Source organism: Elephantulus edwardii, unplaced genomic scaffold, assembly GCF_000299155.1.
Source record: "Elephantulus edwardii isolate Elephantulus edwardi_28Jun2011 unplaced genomic scaffold, EleEdw1.0 scaffold00049, whole genome shotgun sequence".
Taxonomy (NCBI): Eukaryota; Metazoa; Chordata; class Mammalia; order Macroscelidea; family Macroscelididae; genus Elephantulus; species Elephantulus edwardii.
The window spans coordinates 1,428,980-1,451,577 of record NW_006399799.1 but is presented as its reverse complement, the minus strand read 5'-3'; the positions used below and the strand labels follow the sequence as shown (position 1 = coordinate 1,451,577).

The following is a 22,598-nucleotide window of genomic DNA, read 5'->3' as shown; positions in this document are numbered from 1 at the left end:
CTAAATTACTTTCATAGCATCCGACCTGTTTTCTTAGCCCCTAACTTGCTTTCTGTGTCAGTCTGTTCATTTGTTAGCTGGTGGCATGATCTTACCATCTGAAATAATCCAAAATGCTAAAATAACCACCTAATATTCCATTTTATCATCCTGCAATGATCCCCCTCAGAAATAAAAAGAAATGAACTGCAGATACTTATAATAGCATGGATGAATCTCAGAAATAGTCTTTATAAAAGAAGACAGACAAAAAATGGCCATAATAGATGAATCTACTTAGTGAAATTTTAGAATCAGCTAATCTAACAGATGATGACAGAAATAAGACCAGCAGTGGATCCTGGAGTTTAGGAAGAACGGTTGGGAAGGGGTGACTGAAAACTTTCTAGTATTCCAAGTCTTGATATGCAAATGTCAAAACTGACCAACTTAATAGTTTGTATTATTTCATAGTATGTAAATTATGCTTTGACATCAAAACAAAGAAATCCTTTACTTAAAAAAATAAATGACTACCTCTTGCCTATATAATTCTTCTGAGTTTCGGTACAAACAATCCACCCTCTTATTACCTCTCTAGTTATATATTTCCCTGTGTTCCCACCAGCCCTCCCATTTGAAACCTCAAGCTCCAAGCAGACCAATCTAGCTGTGGTGTCCAAGGTCTCACAGTCTAGTTCGTGTCTTTATGATCTGTTCAGGCTCCCTTCTGCATCGAAACACTCAAAATCACTGTCACCAAATCAGTTCCAACTCATAGCTACCCTCCTTTGGGTTTCTGAAGCTGTAACTCTTCCTCCCTCAGAGCCACTGGTGGAGTCACACCACCAAAGATTTGTCCCTTTAGGTCAGCAGAAGCAGAACTCCCTGTGGGCTGTGCCCCCAGAGCTCCCCTTTCTCCCTGCACAGTGACTCACATTTCTCTCCTTTCCAGTCAGTGAGCAGAGCATCTTCCAGGCTTGACTTCTTGTGAAAGCTTTACTCTGTCCTCCCCTGAAGAACTTAAGTTTTGTGTCCCCGCTGTGCTTTGTACTGACTTTCTGTTTTATTTTATTTTGTTAATTTTCCTTCCTGTAGCATCATCAACCTCTTGTATGCAGGGCTGGTGTCCTCATGTCCTTGGAACTTTGCTTAGTGCTGGCATATTGAGGAATGTTAGTGTCGTTATGCATTATTGAGTCGGAACTGACCCACAGCTGACCGTCCAGGGGGTTTTCAGAGACAGTTAATCACATGGGAGGAGATAACTAATCTTTCTCCCATGGAGAAGCTGGTGGATTAGAACCATGTGCCTTCTGATTGGGAGTGTGGCTCCTTACCACTAGGCCACCAGAGCTAAAATCTGATCATTGAAGAAAGGGACAGATAGAAGACAGGTGGTTTTCAGAGCCATAGTGCATGACCAAGTTTGACTCACCCTTCTCCCTTCCTTGATGACTTCAAGTAAAAGCTGGATCATGAGACAAGAAGACCCTATCACTCAGGGTAAGAGGTGACCTCACAGCTGATACCAGTGTGAGTGGGTCCCCACCAGGGAGGAGGAAGTCAATGCATATCTGGCTCTGATCTCCCCGCCCTCACACCCATTCTGTCACTCTGCTAGCTTTACCCACCTTTTCCTAGAGGTGCTGTGTCCTCTTTCCCTGCCACATGTCTTATCCCAATGGCAGAGCATTCATTTATTTCTCAGTCCAGCCAGATGGATATCTGAGCATCCCAGCCTGTGGGTAGGCTATAAATGAGTATGATTCCCAAATCTAATCTTTGCAAACTGATTTCTTTTTATTCTGTTGGTATTTTGCACACTTGATTGCTACCAATTGCCTTGGTTGGACCTCTACCTAAGAGTGGAATGACTGCATCAAAGGGCAGGCGTATGTTCAGATTTTAGTAGATGTTGACAAGCAGTTTTCCAAAATGGCTAAACTAATTTATTACTCCCACTACCAGGGCTCTAATACTGGGTGTTTCCCATCATTTTCATTTATTACTCCTACTAACCAGAGATATGAGTTCAGTAGCTTTAATACTTGATATTCGCCATCATTTTCATGATGGGACTGATATTTCCCATCATTTTCATGATAGGAATGATATTTCCCTAGCCATTCCAGTGAGATAAATTACATTCAGAGCCTCTAATGTAAGTTTGCTAAGTAAACACCATTTTTTGTGTGTGTGTGTGTGTGTGTGTGTGTGAGTGCCCGCGTGTGTGTTTTAATGTATTTCTCCACCTCACTCCCCAACAGTAGAGTCAAAATAGCTTTAGGAGAGAAGTGTCACTGTGGGCAGCAAGGAGGAAGGTGGTAGCAGATCCTGCAGAGCACTGGAAAACTGACAGGGGGCAAGAGAATAAAATGGGGGTCCTTTATGGTAAAAGACTTCTTCTCCCTGCCTGGAAATAGTTTTACAGATGACTCTTGCTTGGAAAGAGAGGCACAATATAGCACTGTATAAAGAGTCCATAAAAAGGACTGGATTCTGGACCTGCCTTGGCTGACGACTCAGTGTCTAAAGCTGGCAATTCATTTTTTCTTCCATGAAAGGAAGATGGCATTAGGCTTTAGACTTCAGCTTTCTGGACACTGGCTCTGCAGTCTGCCTCCTCTGCCCCCGAGCCTTGCTGACCCATCTTCTCTCTTGATGGGAGTTCATCGGGGCTTCATTTCTACCCCGCCCCTACTCCCATAGAAAATCTTCAGGATGCTGAGTGCCTATGGGGTGTTGTCTAGGAGGCCTCATATTTTGGTTGAGCCTAGGCCCCAGCATGACCCTTTGTTTGACCTCAGTGGGGTGGGATGTGTTTGCTCTGCAGCTTTAACCTGGAGCCTGGTTATGACTTTCTCCATGTCTACGACGGACGGGACTCTCTCAGCCCCCTCATAGGAAGCTTCTATGGCTCCCAGCTCCCAGGCCGGATTGAGAGCAGTAGCAACAGCCTGTTCCTCGCCTTCCGCAGTGACGCATCTGTGAGCAATGCTGGCTTCGTCATTGACTACACAGGTGAGAGCTTAGTGTCAGAGGGGATGGAGGGTAAGGTCAGCCAGAGCTGCAGAGGAGGGTGGGAGTCAGGGCGGAGCAGTGGGGAGAGCACTGGGCTGGGTCACAGTGAACCCGTTCCGGTGCTGGTGCTGTTGCTATGTCCAGAAGATCCGTCGGTACAGGGGTCCTCCAGGTGGCTTCCTTTGTCACCCCCCTATTCCCCAGTGCTGGGAGTTACAGGGACTGGTGTTCTCTCTGAGCCCAATTTCTATTTCCGAGTCATTGCTCCTCTTCTCTCCTCTTTTCTTTGAGGTTCATTCTTTCCAGCTCTACTTGACTATGATAACCCCGTTCCATAGTGTAACTGTTAGACAGCATTTGACAGAGTAGGACTTCCCTTGGGGTTTTCTACCGTGTACTCTTTACAGGAGAGGATTGCCAACTCTTTCTGTCATGGATCCACTGAGTACATTTGAACCACCAACCTTTCGGGTTCGCAGCTCGTATCTTAACTGTTGCACAGCCAGGATTTCTTTCTACACATAACCATCCTTGACCATTCACTGGAGACTCTCTATCCCAAAGCCTCCCACCACCCTGCGTAATTCAGTGTCTCTGTGGAGAGTCAGTCCAACTCCAGGACCTGGGCCTCTGTCCCAAGGATACTCTATGGTCATAGCCTGCAAACTTATCATAAACTAGACACTGGCTAGTATCTCCTGATCAGTTTTTCCTGTTCTTCTAACCACTCACTCCCATTGTACTTTTAAATTCATTAAAGCTGATTGATTAAGGGTAGCGATCAAGAGCAGATGCTAACAAATTTTTCTTTGAGGATCACATAGTAAATATCTTGAGATTAATGAACCAGTTTCTTTCAAAATTATTCACTTTTCCTGTTGTAATACAGGAACAATCAGCAACAAATTGCAAATAAACAGGCTTGTTGTGTTCCAGAAAACCTTTATGTGTGGAAACTGACATCCCTCTCATAGGAATGGTGGTTCTAACTTGTTAAAAGCTCATATTCACCAAGTAGCAGTTCTGCAACCTTGGGAAAGTTGTTTAACCTCTGTTTTTTTCATCTATAAAATGAGAGAATAATTTCTATCTAATATAAGCAGGCAAAGATCAATGAGTCCCTGCGTTAAAGCTCTTGGTACAATGCCTGGCACATGTCAAGCATTCTATAATGTTGAATATGATTATTATTATTAATAGTTCCAAGCTCTCAGACACTCTACTTTCTTCTACTCTGTCAGTCCCTTTTTGACCTATTCGTCTTCCTTAATTATCCCAGATCCCATTATCCAAATCTTAGCTCCATTTCTTGCTTGATTTGTGAGCTTGGCAAGTTATTACCTCCTGAAACTCATTTCTCCATCTATAAAATGATAGTAATAATAATTATGTTGCAGAAAGTTGCTTAAGATGAAAAGATATTTTATGCATACATATTGCATATATTAGTATAATGCCCAGTATATACTAAACACTCTATAGATATTCTGGATATGATAATTTTTGTTATTGAGACCATAACCCCAAGTTCACCCAGGCTTCATCAACCTATGGGCACAAATGAAGGCACATTACCAGTTAAAATTTAAAAGTCTCTGGCTCATATTCCCCACTTGCATAATGCAAGACCTCAGCAACCCTTTAAAGTACCCTTTAATTAAATATTTCTGGCAACCCCTGCAATATCTCACATGAAATTGCAAATAATACTGATCGTATAATAACTAGAGCCTCTTTAGTTACTACCAATGCCAGCACTATTCTAAGTGCCTTCTATCTATCAACTCATTGAAGTCCTCATAACTATTGATTGCATGCAGTATGTCAGATAGTTGGTGCACAAAATCAGCATTTGCTCGTGGAGCTGTTCTAGGGAATGGGTTTCCACTGTCCACTTTCTCTCCAGGTCCCCATCATCTGTAAACCCCTGTATCCAAACCATCATGCCGACATACAAAATGCCATGGCCAGACATTTTGGAATTCTAACAGGTTCAACCCATCATACCACCCATCTCCACTCTGTTTTTTGTTCTTCATCTCTTTAATCACACTTGCATCAACACCTTACATTTCCCAATTCCCTTGCTCTTTCTTAAACTCACACAGACGTGTCTGAACATTGCCAGAGAAAGTCATGCAGCCATGACACTGGGTGCTACTACATGTATGTCAGTATCTCAGCCAAGCCTTAGCAACCTCTGATGGAGCCACCTGAGTTCTTCTCCTAGAAGGCAATTCTAAAGTTTCCACCTAATTCTCACCCATTTAACTTCATTCTTTCAGTGTGCCATCATTTCATTTCCCCTGGACACAGTTAGCTAGTGGGCAGAAACTCCTGCAGCTTCTTCCTCATCTACTTGTTGACGGCAGCTTGACTGCTCTAACTTCCCCCAAGTTCTTTCCATGGCGTTCATGGTCTAGGAACTGCACCCTACAAAGAACCCCTGTCCATTTTCAGCTATTGGGCCAGGATGATATCTAGAGCAATTCTCAGGTCTAAAACTCAGCCCCAGGGGATAAAGCCTCTCTAGCTGCCCTTTGAGCAGCTAGGACAATGGGAGGACAATGGCTTGGAAAGCTTGTTAAAGCAGGGAATCAATGAAAAAGAAAAAAGGAGGAAGCATTTCAATGACATGGACTGACACAATGGCCACAACAGTGAGCTCAATCATGGCAGCAGTTGTGACGATAGTGCAGCCTCAGACAGTACCTTGTTCTGTTGTGCTTACAGTCACTGTGCGTTGGTACTAACTCAGTGACCTTTTGTTGTTACAAATAGCTTCCCCAACAAGGTCCCTGGTGGCAAAACCAGTTTTTGTTCAAGTCCTAAGCTAGATTGACGATTTGAACCCATCAATGGTATCACAGAAGGAAAGATCTGAGCTTCTGCTTTTATGCTTTTAGACAGGAAAACCCTCTGGAGCAGTTCTACTCTGTAATGTGTGGAGCCTCCATGAATCAGAATCAATTTAACAGCAACTAGCAACAAGAGGAATATCCCTAGTCCCTGGATGGTGCAAATGATCTGCCCTTAACCACTAATGAAAGGTTGGTGGTTAAAAGCCATCCACTGGTGCCATAGAAGAAAGGTGTAATGATCAGCTTCCATAAAGAAAATGGAAATCACGTACAAGCAGTATCGACCAGCACCACAGGGTGGCTGTCTTTACTGAGTAAAGAGCGAGATGGTAAATATTTTAGGCTTAATGGACCAAACAATCTCTTGTTTACACCCAGCGACTCAACTCTACTGTTGTAGCACTACTTAATCTACAAATCAATCATCAGAGCCAGACAAATCCTCACAGGTTGTAGTTTTATGACTTCTGTTGTGAAAGAATATGATAAAACAGACTAGAGGGAGCTCTGGTGGCATAGTCTGTGGAGTGTTGCACTGCTAATCCAAAGGTGCTCCTTTCTGGCAGTTCAAATCCACCAGCAGCTCCACAGAGAACGATAGGAGATACCCTCCAATGCAAGTGATAGTTCCAGCAATGCACTGGAGGGTCAGCTTTGAGTTGGTCCTGACTCAATGGCAAAGAGTTTGAGTTTTTGATTGTTGTTGTTATGTGCCATCAAGTTGCCCGCCACTCATAGCTACCCTACCTATAATTGTTCTGAACCCTGCCCTGTCTTTAGCTAGTCTCACTGACTCCAACACACTTAATCCCATTGCCCCAGTTACCGTGTCAATCCATCTCATCTGGGGTCTTCTCCTGCACTGTCCCTCCACCTTTCCATGCATGATGTCCTTCTCCAAAGACTAGTTGCTCCTGGCCACATGCCCAAAGTATCTGAGATGGGAGTTTCAAAATCCTAGCCTCCAAGGAGAAACTTGTTTTCACCCTCTATAAGACAGACCTATTTATTCTCCTGGCAGTCCAGGCTTATACTATTCTATAATCTTATTTTATTCCCAAACAATATATCTTGGCCATCTTTGTATATCAGTTAACAAAGTCTTGTGCCAGGAATTTTTTTTCTGAGTCTCAATGTGCCAACCTTTTTAAAACTTGCTTGTATTTCAATGAATAGCTCTCATTCCACCTTTATAACTATTTTCCTTACTGTTCAGGCATCTAGGTTGTTGTTTGCAGGTTTTTGTTATTGCTAACCATGTTTAGAAACAAGGCTTCATCTGTTAGGACTAGAAGGAAGCCAGTTCTTTTATGTTTCCCATTTTGGAGAGCTTAGGTTTTATTGATTATTATCGTCATCATATTTCAGCCATTTAGTTTTATCATTCACACCTGAGCTCTGGCGTGGCAGCCTAAAGACCTGATTGTGGTCTTAATTCTATCTCGTAATGGCTGACCGGCTCGGAAAACTCATTTAGCCTATCAGATCACCACCACATTTCTCATCTGTAACCTGAACTTGAACATACCTGGCCCTGCCTGCTGCCGAGGCTACTGCGAGACACAAATGGGATAACAGATTGGAAAGTGCTTTGGAAATTATAAAGTAATATTCCCATGTAAGGGGTTATCACCATCATCATTATCCTTGTCATTATTATTAATGTCATAATGCTTGGAATGATGAGCCCTTCTTCCTCTGACATGGGAGTAAATATAAAATAGAGTCTGTATATGGAGTTGTTGGCGGGGCTGCTGGTTTTCCAAACCAGAGGGTGTTCAAGCAATTAATTCAACAGCTGCTTATTAGGCCTCTATAATGCGTCAAGTAGGAAAGGCCCTGGTGCCAGGTTCTGTGATAGATGCTGGATTACAGGAGGAATAGGTGAGAGTCCTTGCCTTCTAGAAGTTCAGCACCCAACTGGAAAAATGCATACCTACCCAAGTATTACAGATCGATTTGCTATTCCCCCAAGTGTATGCTGTAAACCTTAGCTCCTACACCTGTGGAGGAAACCACATCTGGGAATAGGACATTCTTTGTTATGTCAATGATGACATTATCAGTAGACAGTGTGGTTTGTTGGAGTTTTTTTTATTAATTTATTTCTTTTTCATTTCAATGAACATCTACAGAGATTTTATAATTCCATTCATTCATTGTTGCACCCTTCTCCCCGCCCACCCCCCTCCCCCCCCATTTGCTCCTCTCCTTGAAAAGCAAAAGAAAAACTCCCTCATTGGTACACAATCCCTCCGCACCTCCCCAAACCCCACCCCCTACCCCCAAATATAATCCACTCTGCAACCCTCATTGCATACTCCTACGATAAACATAATGCCCTAAAATATAATACTTTTAAACTATTCTTTCCCCCATAGACTTCAATGCAGCAGACATATTTCATCCAGTTTTTCTCAGTCTTACCCCCACCCTGATGTCAGCCTCATTCTACAACAGTGGCACCATATAGCATTTGTCCCTTTGTGACTGAGATACCTCACTCAGCATCATGTCCTCCAGGGTCACCCATTTTGAATAATATTGCATGAGTCGCGGCTTTGTTTACAATAGCAAGGAGTTGGAAACAACCTAAGTGCCCATCAACAAACAAATGGGTAGAGAAGCTGTGGTACATTCGCACAATGGAATACTATGCTGCATTGAAAGACAGTGTGTTTTATCTCCAAACTGTTCTTCTACGTTTTATAGAGACAAGTGCAACTGGGGAGGCAGGATATTGATGAGAATTCCTTTAATCCTGATGTAAAATTCTTCTTCATGCAGTCCAGCTCCTCAGATTATTTGCAATGTCTTTCATAAAAAGAGAAGATTAGGAATAGATTCAAGCAGAACAACTAGGGAGAACATGATGCCACCTGGACATCTCCAGGGAAGACCAAGAATAACACTAAAGAAACCGAGACTGGATTTTCTTCCAAAAGCAGATAGGATCTTTTCCCCAAGTCAGTGCCCTGAATTCATCCTTCTAAACCTCCCAAGCTATGTGAAAATATACTTTTCTTTGTTAAAGCCATCCAGCTGTGGTATATCTTTTATAGCATCATTAATAGAGAATATCAAGTTGACTACAATTCATAGAGAGTGACCCTCTGAACAATAGATCTGAACCTTGACCTATCCTGTGCCTTCCTCAATGATCTCATACATGTTTAAACTCCTTGTTACAGTCACTATGTCAATCCATCTTGTTGAGGGTCTTCCTATCTTTCCTGACTCTCTGCGTGATGTCTTTTCCTAAAGACTAGTGCTTTCTAACAGTGTACTCAAAGTATGTGAGATGAAGTGTCAACATCCTTGCCCCTGAGAAGCACCCTAGCTGCACTTTCTTTAAGACACATTTATTTGTGCTTTTGGAAGTCCACAGAATATTTAGTACTCTCCTCCACCACCACAATTCAAAGGTATCCATTCTTCCTCTGTCACTCTTATTCATTGCCCAACTTCAGATGCACATGAAGCAACTGAAAATACCATGAGTTGGATCCGGTACACGTTGGTCTTTAAACTGATCCTCTGCTCTTTGGCACTTTGAAGAAGTCTTTGATAGCTTATTTTTCCAGTGCAACTCATATTTTGATTTCTTGATTAATATTGCCATGTCTGTTGATTGTGGATATACATAAAATGAAATCCTTGACAACTTCCATCTTTTCTCCATCTACCATGAAGTTAGGGGACTCTGGTGGCCTAATGGGTAATGAGTTGCACTGCCACCTCAAAGGCAGGCAGTTTGAGTCCACTAGCTGCCTACAGGAGAAAAGTGGGCAGTTTCTTGTGTGATTTACAGCTTCTGAAAACCCACTAGAGGGTCCTCTATGAGTCAGTTCCAACTTAAAGGCAATGAGTTAGAGTTGTTTTTTTAGTATCATGATGTTGCCCACTGGTCCAGTGGTAAGTATTTTTGTTTCCTTGATGTTAAAGTATAATCCATATTAAAGGCTATAGTCTTTTTATTCTGCAATAAGTGCTTCATGTCTTATTTACTTCCTGCAAGCAAGGTTGTGTCATCTGCATGAATGCAGCTTCTTAATGAGTTTTCCTCCAATCCTGATGCCACATTCTTCTTCATATAGTCCATCTTCTCAAGTTATTTTCTCAATATACAGATAGCCTAGTGGCAAGAAGCTGCACTGAAATTCTGAAGGCACACGGTTCAAATCCACTAGTTGCTCTGTGGGAAAAGGATGGGCAATCTCCTCCCATGCAATTAACTGCCTCTAAAACCCATTGGAGGGTCGGCTGTGGGTCAGTTGTGATTCAACAGTACACAACAAACAATACAAACCGAATAGGTATGGAGAAAGGATACAACCTTGATGCACACCTTCTCTATTTTAAACCATGCTGTGTTTTCTTGTTCTGTGTGGACAATAGCCTCTTGGTCTATGTATAGCATCACTGTTGTTGTTGTTGTTGTTGTTATGTGTCGTTGAGTCACTTGCGACTCATAGTGACCCTATGTACCACAGCCCTAAACTCTGCTCTATCCTGTGCCAGTCACACTGCCTCTGACACACCCATCCCAATTACCCCAGTCACTGAATTAGTCCACCTCATAGAGGGCCTTCCCCTCTTGCTCCATCCCTCCACCTTCCCAAGCATAATGTCCATCTCCAAGGACCTGTCCCTCCTTACAACATGTCCAAGGTATGTTAGACAGAGCCTCAGAATCCTTGCCTCCAAGGAGCAGCCTCGTTTCATCCTTTCTAGGATGAGCCTGTTTGATCTCCTAGCAGTCCATGGTACATTCAATACTCTTCTCCAGCACCACAACTCAAAGACATCAATTCTCCTTTTATCCTCCCTAGTCGCTGTCCAACTCTCTGATGCATAACAAGTGATTGCAAAGACCATGGCCTGTATCAGATGCACTTTAGTCTCCAGAGTGATTCCATTGCTTTTCAGTACCCTGGAGAGGTCCCTAATAGCAGACTTTCCCATCGCAATATATTTTTTTATCTCCTGGCTACTGTGCCAAGAGTGTTAACTGTGGAGCTAAGCAGCCTAAAGTTGTTAACAATCTCAATTATGGATAACATTTGGCAGAACATATACTTGAGCAGAACCTGTCCATCGACCAAAAAGCAATCACACAAACAGAACAAGAGAACACAGCATAGTTTAAAATCAGAAAATGCATACGTGAGGGTTGTATCCTTCTCTATACCCACTCAAGTATGTATTCTGAGCAAATAATCTGAGGAGCTGGACTGCATGAAGAAGAATTTGACATCAGGATTAAAGGAATTCTCATCAATATCCTGCCTCCCCAGTTGTACGTGTCTCTATAATCAATACTCATAGAAGCAAAGCAGCAGTCAAGAAATCAGAAGACATATTGCATTGGGAAAATCTGGTTTTGATGGATCTTACAGAAGGGCTTCAGGCCTTATGTTCATAGAGTTGCTATGCGTTGTGCTTGACTCAAAGGCAATCAACAACAACAACACTGTAATTGTAGTGAAAGCTTATACAATGTTTGGGTTTTTATTCATTCATTGAAACGCATTCTTTTTCCCTCGCTCCTCCTCCTCCAATCCACTAGATAATGCATACTTGTTCCAGATCACTTATTGTTGTATATTTAATGTCTAATTACCATTCCTTCAAAGAGTCCTACTCCTTCACATACTCCAGTGTAGTGTTTATGTATAAGACCACTGTTGTAAAAATAGGACAAACTTAAGCATGGTGGGAGGGGAGAATGGATCTCTTTTTAAAGATAAAAGTATGATGATAACTCTAGCTCACCGATGCCAAATCATTGTGACTCACAGAGACTCTTCATTGAATTTCCAAGGCTGTAAATCTTCATAGGGAGAGATTCCCCATGTTTCTATGTGAAGCTGCTGGTGAATGAAAACTCCTGGAGATGTGCAGCTTTTTGGTTAGCAGACAGCACACTATATAGACTGTGCCACCAGAGGGCATAACATGGCGAGGAGGTCTTGAATAACTGTGATTCGTAAGTGGAGAATCCAATGGCCAGTTGTATTCTGGCCACTGGACACAATCTACCATACGATGTCAAGGTGACTCGATGTAGACATCACAAGACTCCACTCTGCTAGGTGAGTGGACAGTTTCCCGAGAGATGCATGCGAAGGCTGCACCTGTCTGGAAATTTGAACCCACCAGAGGTTCCTCAAGAGAAAGACAGGTAATCTTTCATGTGATTTACAGCTTTGGAAATCCAGTGGAGGGTCAACTATGAGTTGGTTTCAACCATACAGCAGTGAGTTTGACAAGAGAGCCTGTACAATAAAAGAATTAGATAACTAGAGTGAAAGGATCCAACCCTGACACACACATTTCCCAATTACACCTGTTCAAATGCGGTCTCTTGAACTGTGTACAGGTTTCTCATAGGCACAATTCTCACGGGTGTTGCTCTTGAAAGCATTATTACAGCTACTCTGTCAATCGATCCCATTAAAGATCTTCCTCATTTTCACTGACCTATCAAGCATGGTGTCCATCCCCAGGCACTAGTCCCTCCTGATGGCATGCCCTAGGTACATGAAGTCTTGCCATCCTCACTTTGACATATCATCGTTATACTTCTTCCAAGACAGATTTGTTTATTCCTTTAATGATCCATGGTGTATTTGGTAGTCTTCCTCAACCCCCAATACATCAGTTCTTTTTCAGTCTTCCTTATACATTATCTAGCTTTTGTGTGCATGTGAGCATCAATGGCCTTTTAAAAAAAAAAAGGCCCACTGTTTTAATAACTTGACAATAACCTGGTACCCTAGTGAAAAGTATCTTAAGTTTCAAGTTTTTCCAAGAAGTCTGGAGAACAACCACTTGGCCAACTGACTGGAAGAGATAACTATTTGTTCCCATCCCAAAGAAGGGTGACCCAACAGAGTGTGGAAACTATAGAACAATATCATTGATTTCACATGCAAGCAAGATTCTACTGAAGATTATCCAAAAATGACTGGAACAGCACATCAACAGAGAACTTCCAGAAGTCCAGGCTGGGTTTAGAAGGGGTTGTGGTATTAGGGATATTGTAGCTAATGTTAGATGGATCTTAGCCGAATGCAGAGAATACCAGAGGAATGTATATCTGTGTTTCATTGACTATGCAAAGGCGTTTGACTATGTAGATCATAACAAACTATGGCTGACTCTGAGAAGAATGGGAATCCCAGAACACTTGATCGTGCTAATGCAAAACCTATACTTGGACCAGGAGGCAGTCATCAGAACAGAGCAAGGGAACACTACATGGTTCAAAATTGTGAAAGGTGTATGCCAGGGATGTGTCCTGTCTCCCTACCTTTTCAACCTGTATGCGGAACAGATTATACGGGAGGCTGGGCTCTATGAGGAAAATTGTGGGGTCAGGATTGGTGGAAGATCTATTAACAATCTGCATTATGCAGGTGACACAACCCTGCTTACTGAAACTGAGGAGTACCTGAAGTGCTTGCTGCAGAGGTCAAGGACTGCAGCCTTCAATATGGATTGAGGCTCAACATCAAGAAGACAAAGATTCTCACACTGGACCAATTGGCAGCATCAGAATTGATTGAGATTGTTCACAGCTTTAGTTTGCTTGGCTCCACAGTCAACACTCTTGGCACCAGTAGCCAGGAAATTAAAAGACGTATTGCCATGGGAAAGTCTGCTGTTAGGGACCTCTCCAAAGTACTGAAGAGCAATGATGTCTCTCTGAAGACTAAGGTGCATTTGATGCAGGCCATGGTCTTTGCAATCACTTGTTATGCATCAGAGTTGGACAGTGACTAGGGAGGATAGAAGGAGAATTGATGCCTTTGAGCTGTGGTGCTGGAGAAGAGTATTGAGGGTACCATGGATTGCTAGGAAAACAAACAGATTCCTCCTGGAGTGGGTTAAACCAGGTGGCTCCTTGGAGGCAAGGATTCTGAGGCTCCGTCTAATATACTTTGGAAATGTTGTAAGGAGAGACTGGTCCTTGGAGAGGGACATCATGCTTGGGAGGGTGGAGGGACAGTCAGGAGGGGAAGGCCCTCTATGAGGTGGATTGATTCAGTGACTGGGGTAATCAGAGACAGTGAGATTGGCACAGGACAGAGCAGAGTTTAAGACTGTTTTACATAGGGTCGCTATGAGTTGCAAGTGACTTGACGGCACATAACAAGAAGTTTCAAGTTATTCCAGAGGTGACGTGGAGTTTACTACTTCTGTCCTAAATATGAGTAATGGGATTCATACTATCAGAAGTGCCTGCCAGGTGTAGAGATGATCTGAGCCTGAAGAATAGATTCAGGTCAACCTTCCCAGATAATGTGCTTGTTGTAGGAAGAAGAGAAAGAGCAACTTCCAAAAGCAGCTTTCTGTTCTGCTTAGCAGTTGAACATATAATGCCAAGGAAGCTTGCAATGCCTGAATACAAGAGGTCCATGGCAGGCGGAGAGATAGATGGGTTCTCACCTGTACCATTTACCCACTGCCACTGAGTTGCTTCCAGCTCATATAACCCTGTAAGATAGAGTAGGACTGACCCAAAGGGTTTCCAAAGTTACAATCTTTGCAAGAGATACTGTCTCATCAAGATATCTGCTTCTGTGGAGCAGAGAGAGGATTTGAACTGCCAACTTTTCACTGGTACTTAAACATTATATCATCAGGGCTTCTTTGACCTTTATCATCACTCACTCATTGCTTTCAGGTTTGTTTCAATTCACAGCAATCTACCATTGGGTTTCCATCAGGAAAAGACAACGCAGCTTTCTCCCTCAAACCTTTACCATGTTGCTGTTGCTGTTGTTGTGGCTATGTGCCATCCTGTCATAGCGACCCTATGAACAATGGCTCTGAGCATTGCTCTATCCTGAGCCAACCTCATCTCCTCTGAGATTCCATTGCCACAGTCACTATGTCAGTCCATCTCACTGAGGGTCTTCCTTTCCTGCCTTGACACTCCACCTTTCCAATCGTGATGTCCTTTTTCATGACTAAACATTTATGACAACATATCCAAAATATATAAGATCGAGTTTCCCCATCCTTGCTTCCAAGGAGCACTCTGCTTTCACTTTCTCCAGGATAGACCTGTTTTTTCTCTTGACAGTCCATGATGTGTCAGTACTCTCCTCCAACACCTCAGCTCAATGGTATTTATTCTTGTTCTGTCATCCTTCATTATTGTCCAGGTTTCAGATGCATAGCAAGCAATTGAGAAGGCCATGCAGGGCTTGTATCAGGTACACCTTAGTCTTTAGACTTACATCATTACTCTTTAGCACTCTGAAGAAGTCCTTGACAGAATTTTCCCAATGCAACTAATTTTTTAAGTTCCTGACTAGAGGTGCCAAGGGTATTGATTGTGGATCTGAGAGTAAATTCTTAACAACCTCAATCCTTTCTCCTTCTATCATGATGCTACCTATTGGCCTATTGGTGAGGATTTTTATTTTCTTGATGGTGAGATGTGCAACCTCTACTACAGCGACCCTAAAATGTGCTTCAGGAACTATCAACCCTCATCACTCAGAGAAGCGAGTACATCCCTTGGGGAGGAGTGAGTAAAGGATGAGAGAAGAACCAAAAGTTTAGAAAAAATTCCCTTATCTGCAGGTCACAGAAAGAATGTGGGGAGATAATTGAAGATTTCATGATCCAAAAAGACTTCCAGACTTCTAAATGTCTATACTTGAAAGGAATCATAACAACAATCTTGAATTCCCATGTGCTCTGTGGCTAATCAAGTTCCCTTCCTAAGGGTTTTGTCATGTAAGTGGGTTACTCACAGGCCCTGGGTATGTCTGCATATGTATATTCTTTTTTTCCCCAGAAAACCCTCGAGAGTCGTGTTTTGATCCTGGCTCCATCAAGAATGGCACACGAGTGGGTTCCGACCTGAAGCTGGGCTCCTCCATCACCTACTACTGCCACGGGGGCTATGAGGTTGAGGGCTCCTCCACCCTGAGCTGTGTCCTGGGGCCTGATGGGAAGCCTGTGTGGAACAATCCTCGGCCAGTCTGCACAGGTGGTGGGACCCAGGGATGGGAAGGGGGACTGGGGAAGTGGGGCCTGCCAGCTCGGGAAAGGGGGAATCTGGACATGGTCCTCAAAGGGGGGCTCCTTCAAGCTGAACCCAGCAAACTAGAGTTTGCTGCGGGTGAGATTTGTATTTCAATGGGTGCACCAGTCCCAGTCAAAGGGTTATCTATCTCAGGTCATGAAATGCCCCATCAGCATCCTCATATAACTTAGATGCTCATATCCTGAACACTGTTCCCCAGAAATGGAAAAGGGAATTGCAATATGAGGCCAGTGCTTAGGCTTGTTCCTGAGGAGATCACTGAGAGATCATCAGATGTGTAAAACCAGAGCTAGGGAGCAGAGCGAGGCTGGCTCCCGGCAAGTCTGAGTTAGTTATTTTGTGTGTGAGAGAGGGCTTAAAGAGGGATGGGGTGAAATGTCAAAGTGTTAAGAGCATGGTGTCCACCTACACTGAAAACAAGCTCCAATGCAGTAAACATAAGGGAGAGAATAGTTTAAAAGTAATATATTTTCGGGCATTATGATTATCATAAGAGCCTGGAATGAAGGTTGCAGAGTGGAGTATACTTGGGGCAGGGGTGTGCGGGGGGGATTGTATACCAATGAAGGAGTTTTTCTTTTGCTTTTCAAGGAGAAGAGCGAACTGGGGGTGGAGGTAGGGTAGGCGGGGAGAAAAGTGCAACAGTGAATGAATGGAAATCCAAAATCTCTGTAGATGTCCATTAAAATTAATAAAATAAAATGAGTGTGAAAACAAAATGTTAAAACAAAGTGATTTTTAACATGAAAGCACATTAAATAATCTAATAAATTTTAAATGTACTTGGGGGGGAAACAAAACAAGCTCCATGGCCTAGGTAAGAGGTGCCGGCTCAGAGGTCTCCCACTGCAAGAGCCAGGTGCCGTGCCCAGGAATGGGAGGTGACTGGCAGCGTGGGCTGCCTCCCATTAGTTTATGGAGGCTCAACACCGAGCTTATGCAGATACTGACTCAACAGACATAGACATCAGGAGCCGGTAGATCCTATCTAATCCCCGTGTATAAGAAGGGGCTCCCTCCCCCACATTGGTGACTACCCACATAAGGGCAGTCTCACTAGGGCCAGGAGCTCAGACTGGGAGCACAGCTGAGGCTGGACAACTGATGAGAAGCCCAATGTCGCCTGACCCCCTCTATCTGGTTTCTCTTTCAGCCCCATGTGGAGGACAGTATGTGGGTTCAGATGGAGTGGTATTGTCCCCCAACTACCCCCAAAACTATACCAGTGGACAGATCTGCCTGTATTTTGTCACCGTGCCCAAGGACTATGGTATGATCTCCCCCGACCCCTGCCCCATATGTTTATTTGCTTTCTAATTCCCCTCTCTCACTCTGAAAGGACCTCTCCTAATGATCCACTCCCATCTTGGCCTTCTGAGTACCGAGTCCATGATACGAGCTGTGGAATCTCCTGACACAGGAGAGGGGATGGACACAAGGAAAGCCACCTGTAACTGGGGAAAGGAGCTGATGAGGCCCTGGCTAGAACAGAGGACAGGCTAGGTGCCTCGGGGAACTAGCCAGATCTAGCAAAGGCTGAACGGAGGTGCTTCCGAGCCAGGTCCATTGGGCCCCCAGGGATTCATGACCAGGAAGGAGGAAAGATGAAGAAATGAGGTGAAGCCCAGGCATGAAAGTTCAAGTGAAGAAATACACCCCCAAATGCAAAGCCATGTCCCCATAGGTGACCAGCTTTCTTTCTGCCAAGAATAAGAGCTATTTCTAAACGGAATTGGTGTTGAATGGGGCAAAGGGCATTAAATATCCTGAGCCGAGAACTACTTATTCCTAAAAGATACACAGTCACAAGACAAGATGCAATGCTAGAGTCATCCACCAAATATGTATTTAAAAACAAACACATTCACTGTCATCAAGTTGATTCTGCCTCATAAGTGACCCTCCACGGAGGTAAATCTGACCTAAGGAGACTGCCCATCTTTCTCTTGCAGAGACACGAGAGGATGCAAACCATCAAAGATGCTTGGTCTTTTTGGCATAAACTGGAATAAACATAATATGTATTAAGCACCTACATACTGAGGGCTATGTACTTTGCATGATAGCAGAGCTTCAGCACTAAGAGAGACATGCTTTCTGGCCGCTGTAAATTCCCAGTCTCCTCTTCATCTATAGTGTCTTCTCTCCATTCAGCTCCCCCTCCTCCCCAGCATCCACATCCCTCAGTACCTGCACAAACATTTCCCAACAAACTTTTATGACAGAAACTTTTCACCTACAGGATCAAAGACTCTCACTGAAAAGCCCTAAAATGTTATCTAATCCAATCTGCTACTCAGAACAGAATCTCCAATTAGTATGCATACAGTCAGTGCTTACCCTCCTCTACTTTCAGGGAACACACCCCTTTGCAAGCAGCCAAGCTCAATATTAGTCTGCTTCATTGAGCTAACCCTGCACTGTGAGAGCTGGTTCTAGGAAAGCTGGTTATCTGTCACAAGCATCTCCTCTTTCCAGGGCTGCTGAGACCAGGGAGTAGGTGAAGGGTTTTCCTTCTGGGTCTGGAATACTTGGCCCTAGCTCAGACTTCAGCTCTGATGTCATTCTAGAGGTGTCTTCTTTGATCCACTATCTGAAGTGACCCACCTCACCCTATCATTCTACCCTGTTGTTGTTGTTGTTATGTGCCGTCGAGTCGCTTGCGACTCATAGCGACCCTATGTACAACAGCCCTAAACCTGCTCTGTCCTGTGCCAATCGCACGGTCTCTGACACTCCCATCACGATCACCCAGTCACTGAATCAGTCCACCTCATAGATGGCCTTCTCCTCCTGTGCTGTCCCTCCACCCTCCCAAGCACGATGTCCCTCTCCAAGGACCGTTCCTTCCTTACAACATGTCCAAAGTATGTTAGACAGAGCCTCAGAATCCTTGCTTCCAAGGAGCCACCCGGTTTAACCCTGTCCAGGATGAATCTATTTGTTTTCCTAGCAGTCCATGGTATTCTCAATACTCTTCTCCAGCGCCACAGCTCAAAGGCATCAATTCTCCTTCTATCCTTCTTGATCTACCCTATTACCTTGTTTACTTGCACTCCTGGAACTTAACAATAGCGGAAATTATCAAGTTTACTTATTTTCTCAAGTGGGTTGTTTTTTGTTTTGTTTTGTTTTGTTTTTACTTCTTCTCAACAGAAGCAGCACAGTTAAGTACTTGACTGCCAGTTTAAAGGTTGGTGGTGCAAACCCATCCAGAGCCACCTTGGAAGACAGACCTAGCAATCTTCTTGTAAAAAGGTCACAGAAAATCTTACACAGCAGTTCTGCTCTGCCACATGTGGGGTTACGATGCGTGGGAATTGACTGGGCCACAACTAGCAACAACTTCTCATGAAAACATGCACTGTAACAGTAGGAACCTTGCTGGCCTGCTCACTGAGGAGGGTGTGAAGACACCCCTGATTGTACCCATTTGCAGAGTTCCAAAACATCCTCTTTCTCCTCTTCCTCCTGTTCCTCTCTCTCCCACTCTTCTACCCATATTGTTGTTAGGTGTTGTCAAGTTTAGTATGACCCTATGAACAACAGATCTGAACCCTGTCCTATCCTGTGCCATCCTCATCATTTCTGGCATACTTGAGCCCAGTGAGTTGAGAACTAAGAACCTCTTACTCCATGCACTACTGTGCTCATCATGATTATTTTCCTCAGGCAGCTAAGTCCATGGCCAGAATCCCTCTGCATCTCTGCTCTCAAACACACATGCTCACACACAAACACACTCCCACATACACAAATTCCTACACGCTCAAGGTTCCCAGCCACTGTAGAGTGGGGTCTTCCCTGGTTCTTGCCCTTTGGAGTCCCAGGCCAATTTTTAGATCAATGCTGCTAGAAGAAACTGGGACCACCAGTGACAGGATAGACATTGCTGGTTGCCCTAACATCATCAGTAGTGCATGGCAGGGACAGGGAAGCCTGGGTAATCCCCTGGGAGTCAGAGCCAGTGGCCTGTGTAGCCATCCAATGCCAGGGCCCTGTGGCCTTGCCCTACAGGGACTGAATCAGGGCTTGAAGCACACTGGCCCTTCAAGCTTTCCTTGAGCTAGCTAACTGGCCTTGCTCATTTAGTCTCTCTAAGCCCAAGTTTCTTTTGTCCACAAAATAATGGGTTTTATCTGGAAGAGTCATGATTGAAGTTGATGCTGTACAGAGAGCAAGTGGACAGCTTTGCACACATTAAGTACTTAATAAATGTCACTTTCCCTCTCCACTCTGGACTTGGGCCAGAGGAAATGTGCTGGCTATGTTACAGAACTTCCACAGACTGTTTTGCCTTTACCAGAGCAAATTGCCACTTACCGTCCTCATCCTTGTTAACTGTGGGGCTGTCCTGGTGGGCTGGAGGTTAAAAGCAAAAAGTAGAGCAGATTTAGGGTCCTAAGATGACATGGAAAAATATGAGATGTTCGTGTCTTTGAGTAGCTGCTGTGGCTGCTGTTTGGGAGAGGAATCCGTTTTACTTGGTGCTACAGTTGGATACCAGCTTTGACATATCAAAGAATGTCAGTCCAGTGGTCCCCAGCTCCCCATGTCCTTGTCCCCCTGGGAGTCTGGCCAGTGTGACAAGCTGCAGTGGCCAGGCTCAGCAAAGGCTTTGGCCATGAACTAATGACTTCCTTTGAAGTTTCCCTTTCCTTGGCCCTACGGTGGTCTAAATGGTATGTCCCCCGCCACTAACCCAGGAGCTTGGTGGGAGAAAGCTCTGGCAGTGCACTTCCATAAAATCCTAAAGACTTAAACCCAAACTCATGCTGTAAAACTGATTCCAACTCATGGTGACCTCATGTGTTACAGAGTAGAACTGTTCCATAGGTTTTCTTGGCAGATTTTTTCCCTAGCAAAAGCAGATCATCAGGACCCTAGATTGAAGCTGTCCACCAACCCTAAGTTAGCAGCTGTTGTTTTATGAACTCTTATGTAGACATAAGAACCGCTTTGGCATCTAGTTAAATTTCTGATTGTAGTTCCGGGTGGATCTAGGGTAGAAATGCACATTTTCAGCAAGGGACAAATGTAATAAACAGGTCAAATGCAAACCTGGAGTCCTTCCTTAAGGTCTCAGCCACTGAAAACCTGTTGGGTAGCACAACTTCCAGAACGTTAACCTTTGTTAATTTCCATGTATACTCAACAGCAGTAAAAATCGTCAATTTGATAAAGAAAACACTATGGCGTGCAGTTCTCCTCCAACACAGATGGGGTCGCTATAAATCGGCATCTCTGTCACACAACGGGGTTAGCTTGTTGGTGGGGTTGGCCTGGGATTCCGCAACTCCCCAGGCCGCCCCCAGCGTGTCCACTGCGAGGCCTCCACCCTGAGGTCTCCACCTTGTCTCGTCCACAGTGGTCTTCGGACAGTTCGCCTTCTTCCACACAGCCCTCAATGACGTGGTGGAGGTGCACGACGGCCACAGCCAGCACTCCCGGCTCCTCAGCTCCCTCTCGGGCTCCCACACAGGTACGGGGTCCCCCAGCATCGCGGGCAGCAGGGGGCTAAGGGTCACGATGGGATGGGAGGAGGGAAGGGCTAGGGGCAGCAAGGGCGAGCTGAAAGGAAAGAAACCCTCAAAGCGCAGAGGGCGTGGCATAGCACATAGGGAGTTTGCTCCACTAACCCAAAAACTCACCTTTGGGGGTTCGAATCCTCCAGCAACTGCTCCCTGGGAGAAAGAGAATCTGTTCCTGTGCTATTTACAGCCTCAGAAACCCAGTGGAGGGTCAGCTGTGAATTAGTTCTGACTCGATGGCAGAAAGTGAGTGAGCAGTTTCTAAAACACAACAGCCTCCTCCCAGAGCCCATCAGAAAAGCCACCCTCCTCCCACGCTGCGTCTGCACATCGACACCACGCTGATTGCACGGCATCCTCCCTTTACCTCTGTTGAGACCAGTTTCCTTTCTAATTAGAAAGACATTCAAACATATTACATATTCATCGTACAAAACGTAGGGAACTGTTTTCTCCACACAGAAGAATTGTGTAGAGAATTAAAATACCAACCAACCACCCTGATAAGATTTACTCTGTCTCTTTCCAGTCTTTGTATCTATTTAATCTTTTCTATATCTTATGGAACCAAACAATATACATATTTTATTGAAATATCTGCTGCAAGCAGTTTTCTGTCATTACTTTTTCTTCTGTAATAGGATTTTTAAATACTGCGTAGTAATCTGTTATATAGTTAATTTTAAATACTTGTAATTAATTTCCTATTATTGAACATTTAGATTGTTTCTCATTATTTTTACCCTTATGCATGGTAATGAGATGTATTAAAGATATAAAAATAGTATATCTTTATATACATCGAGGGCTGTTACCTTAGAATACATTTCTGGAGGTAAAATTCCCAACGTAAAAGATAAGATTGTTTTTCTTCTAAGGCTTTTTATACAGATTATCAAATATCCTTCTAGAAGGGTCATTTCACAAATAAATTCACACACAAAAAAAGTAAGAGAGCATGTTGGATTTTTTAAAATAATTTTTTAAATTTTATACTGGTATTCTTAGAAAGTTCATAAACATTGTTTCTCACACTGAATCTTTCCCATTTCCTTTACCCACCCCTCCCTCTACCTCCCAGCCCCTCCTCACCTTTCTGCTCCTCCCCTCCCCTCCTTGGATCCTCATACACGT

The 22,598-nt window shown here is 43.9% G+C and overlaps 1 protein-coding gene across 1 annotated transcript in view; it reads left to right on the top strand.

Moving 5' to 3' along the window:
- Window positions 1-22,598, top strand: part of CSMD2 (CUB and Sushi multiple domains 2) — a 972,861-nt gene that overhangs the window by 793,601 nt on the left and 156,662 nt on the right. The window contains 4 exon segments of the mRNA XM_006886423.1: window positions 2,816-3,003; window positions 15,682-15,876; window positions 17,087-17,203; window positions 21,302-21,415. Of these exon segments, the coding sequence (XP_006886485.1) occupies window positions 2,816-3,003; window positions 15,682-15,876; window positions 17,087-17,203; window positions 21,302-21,415 (614 nt within the window).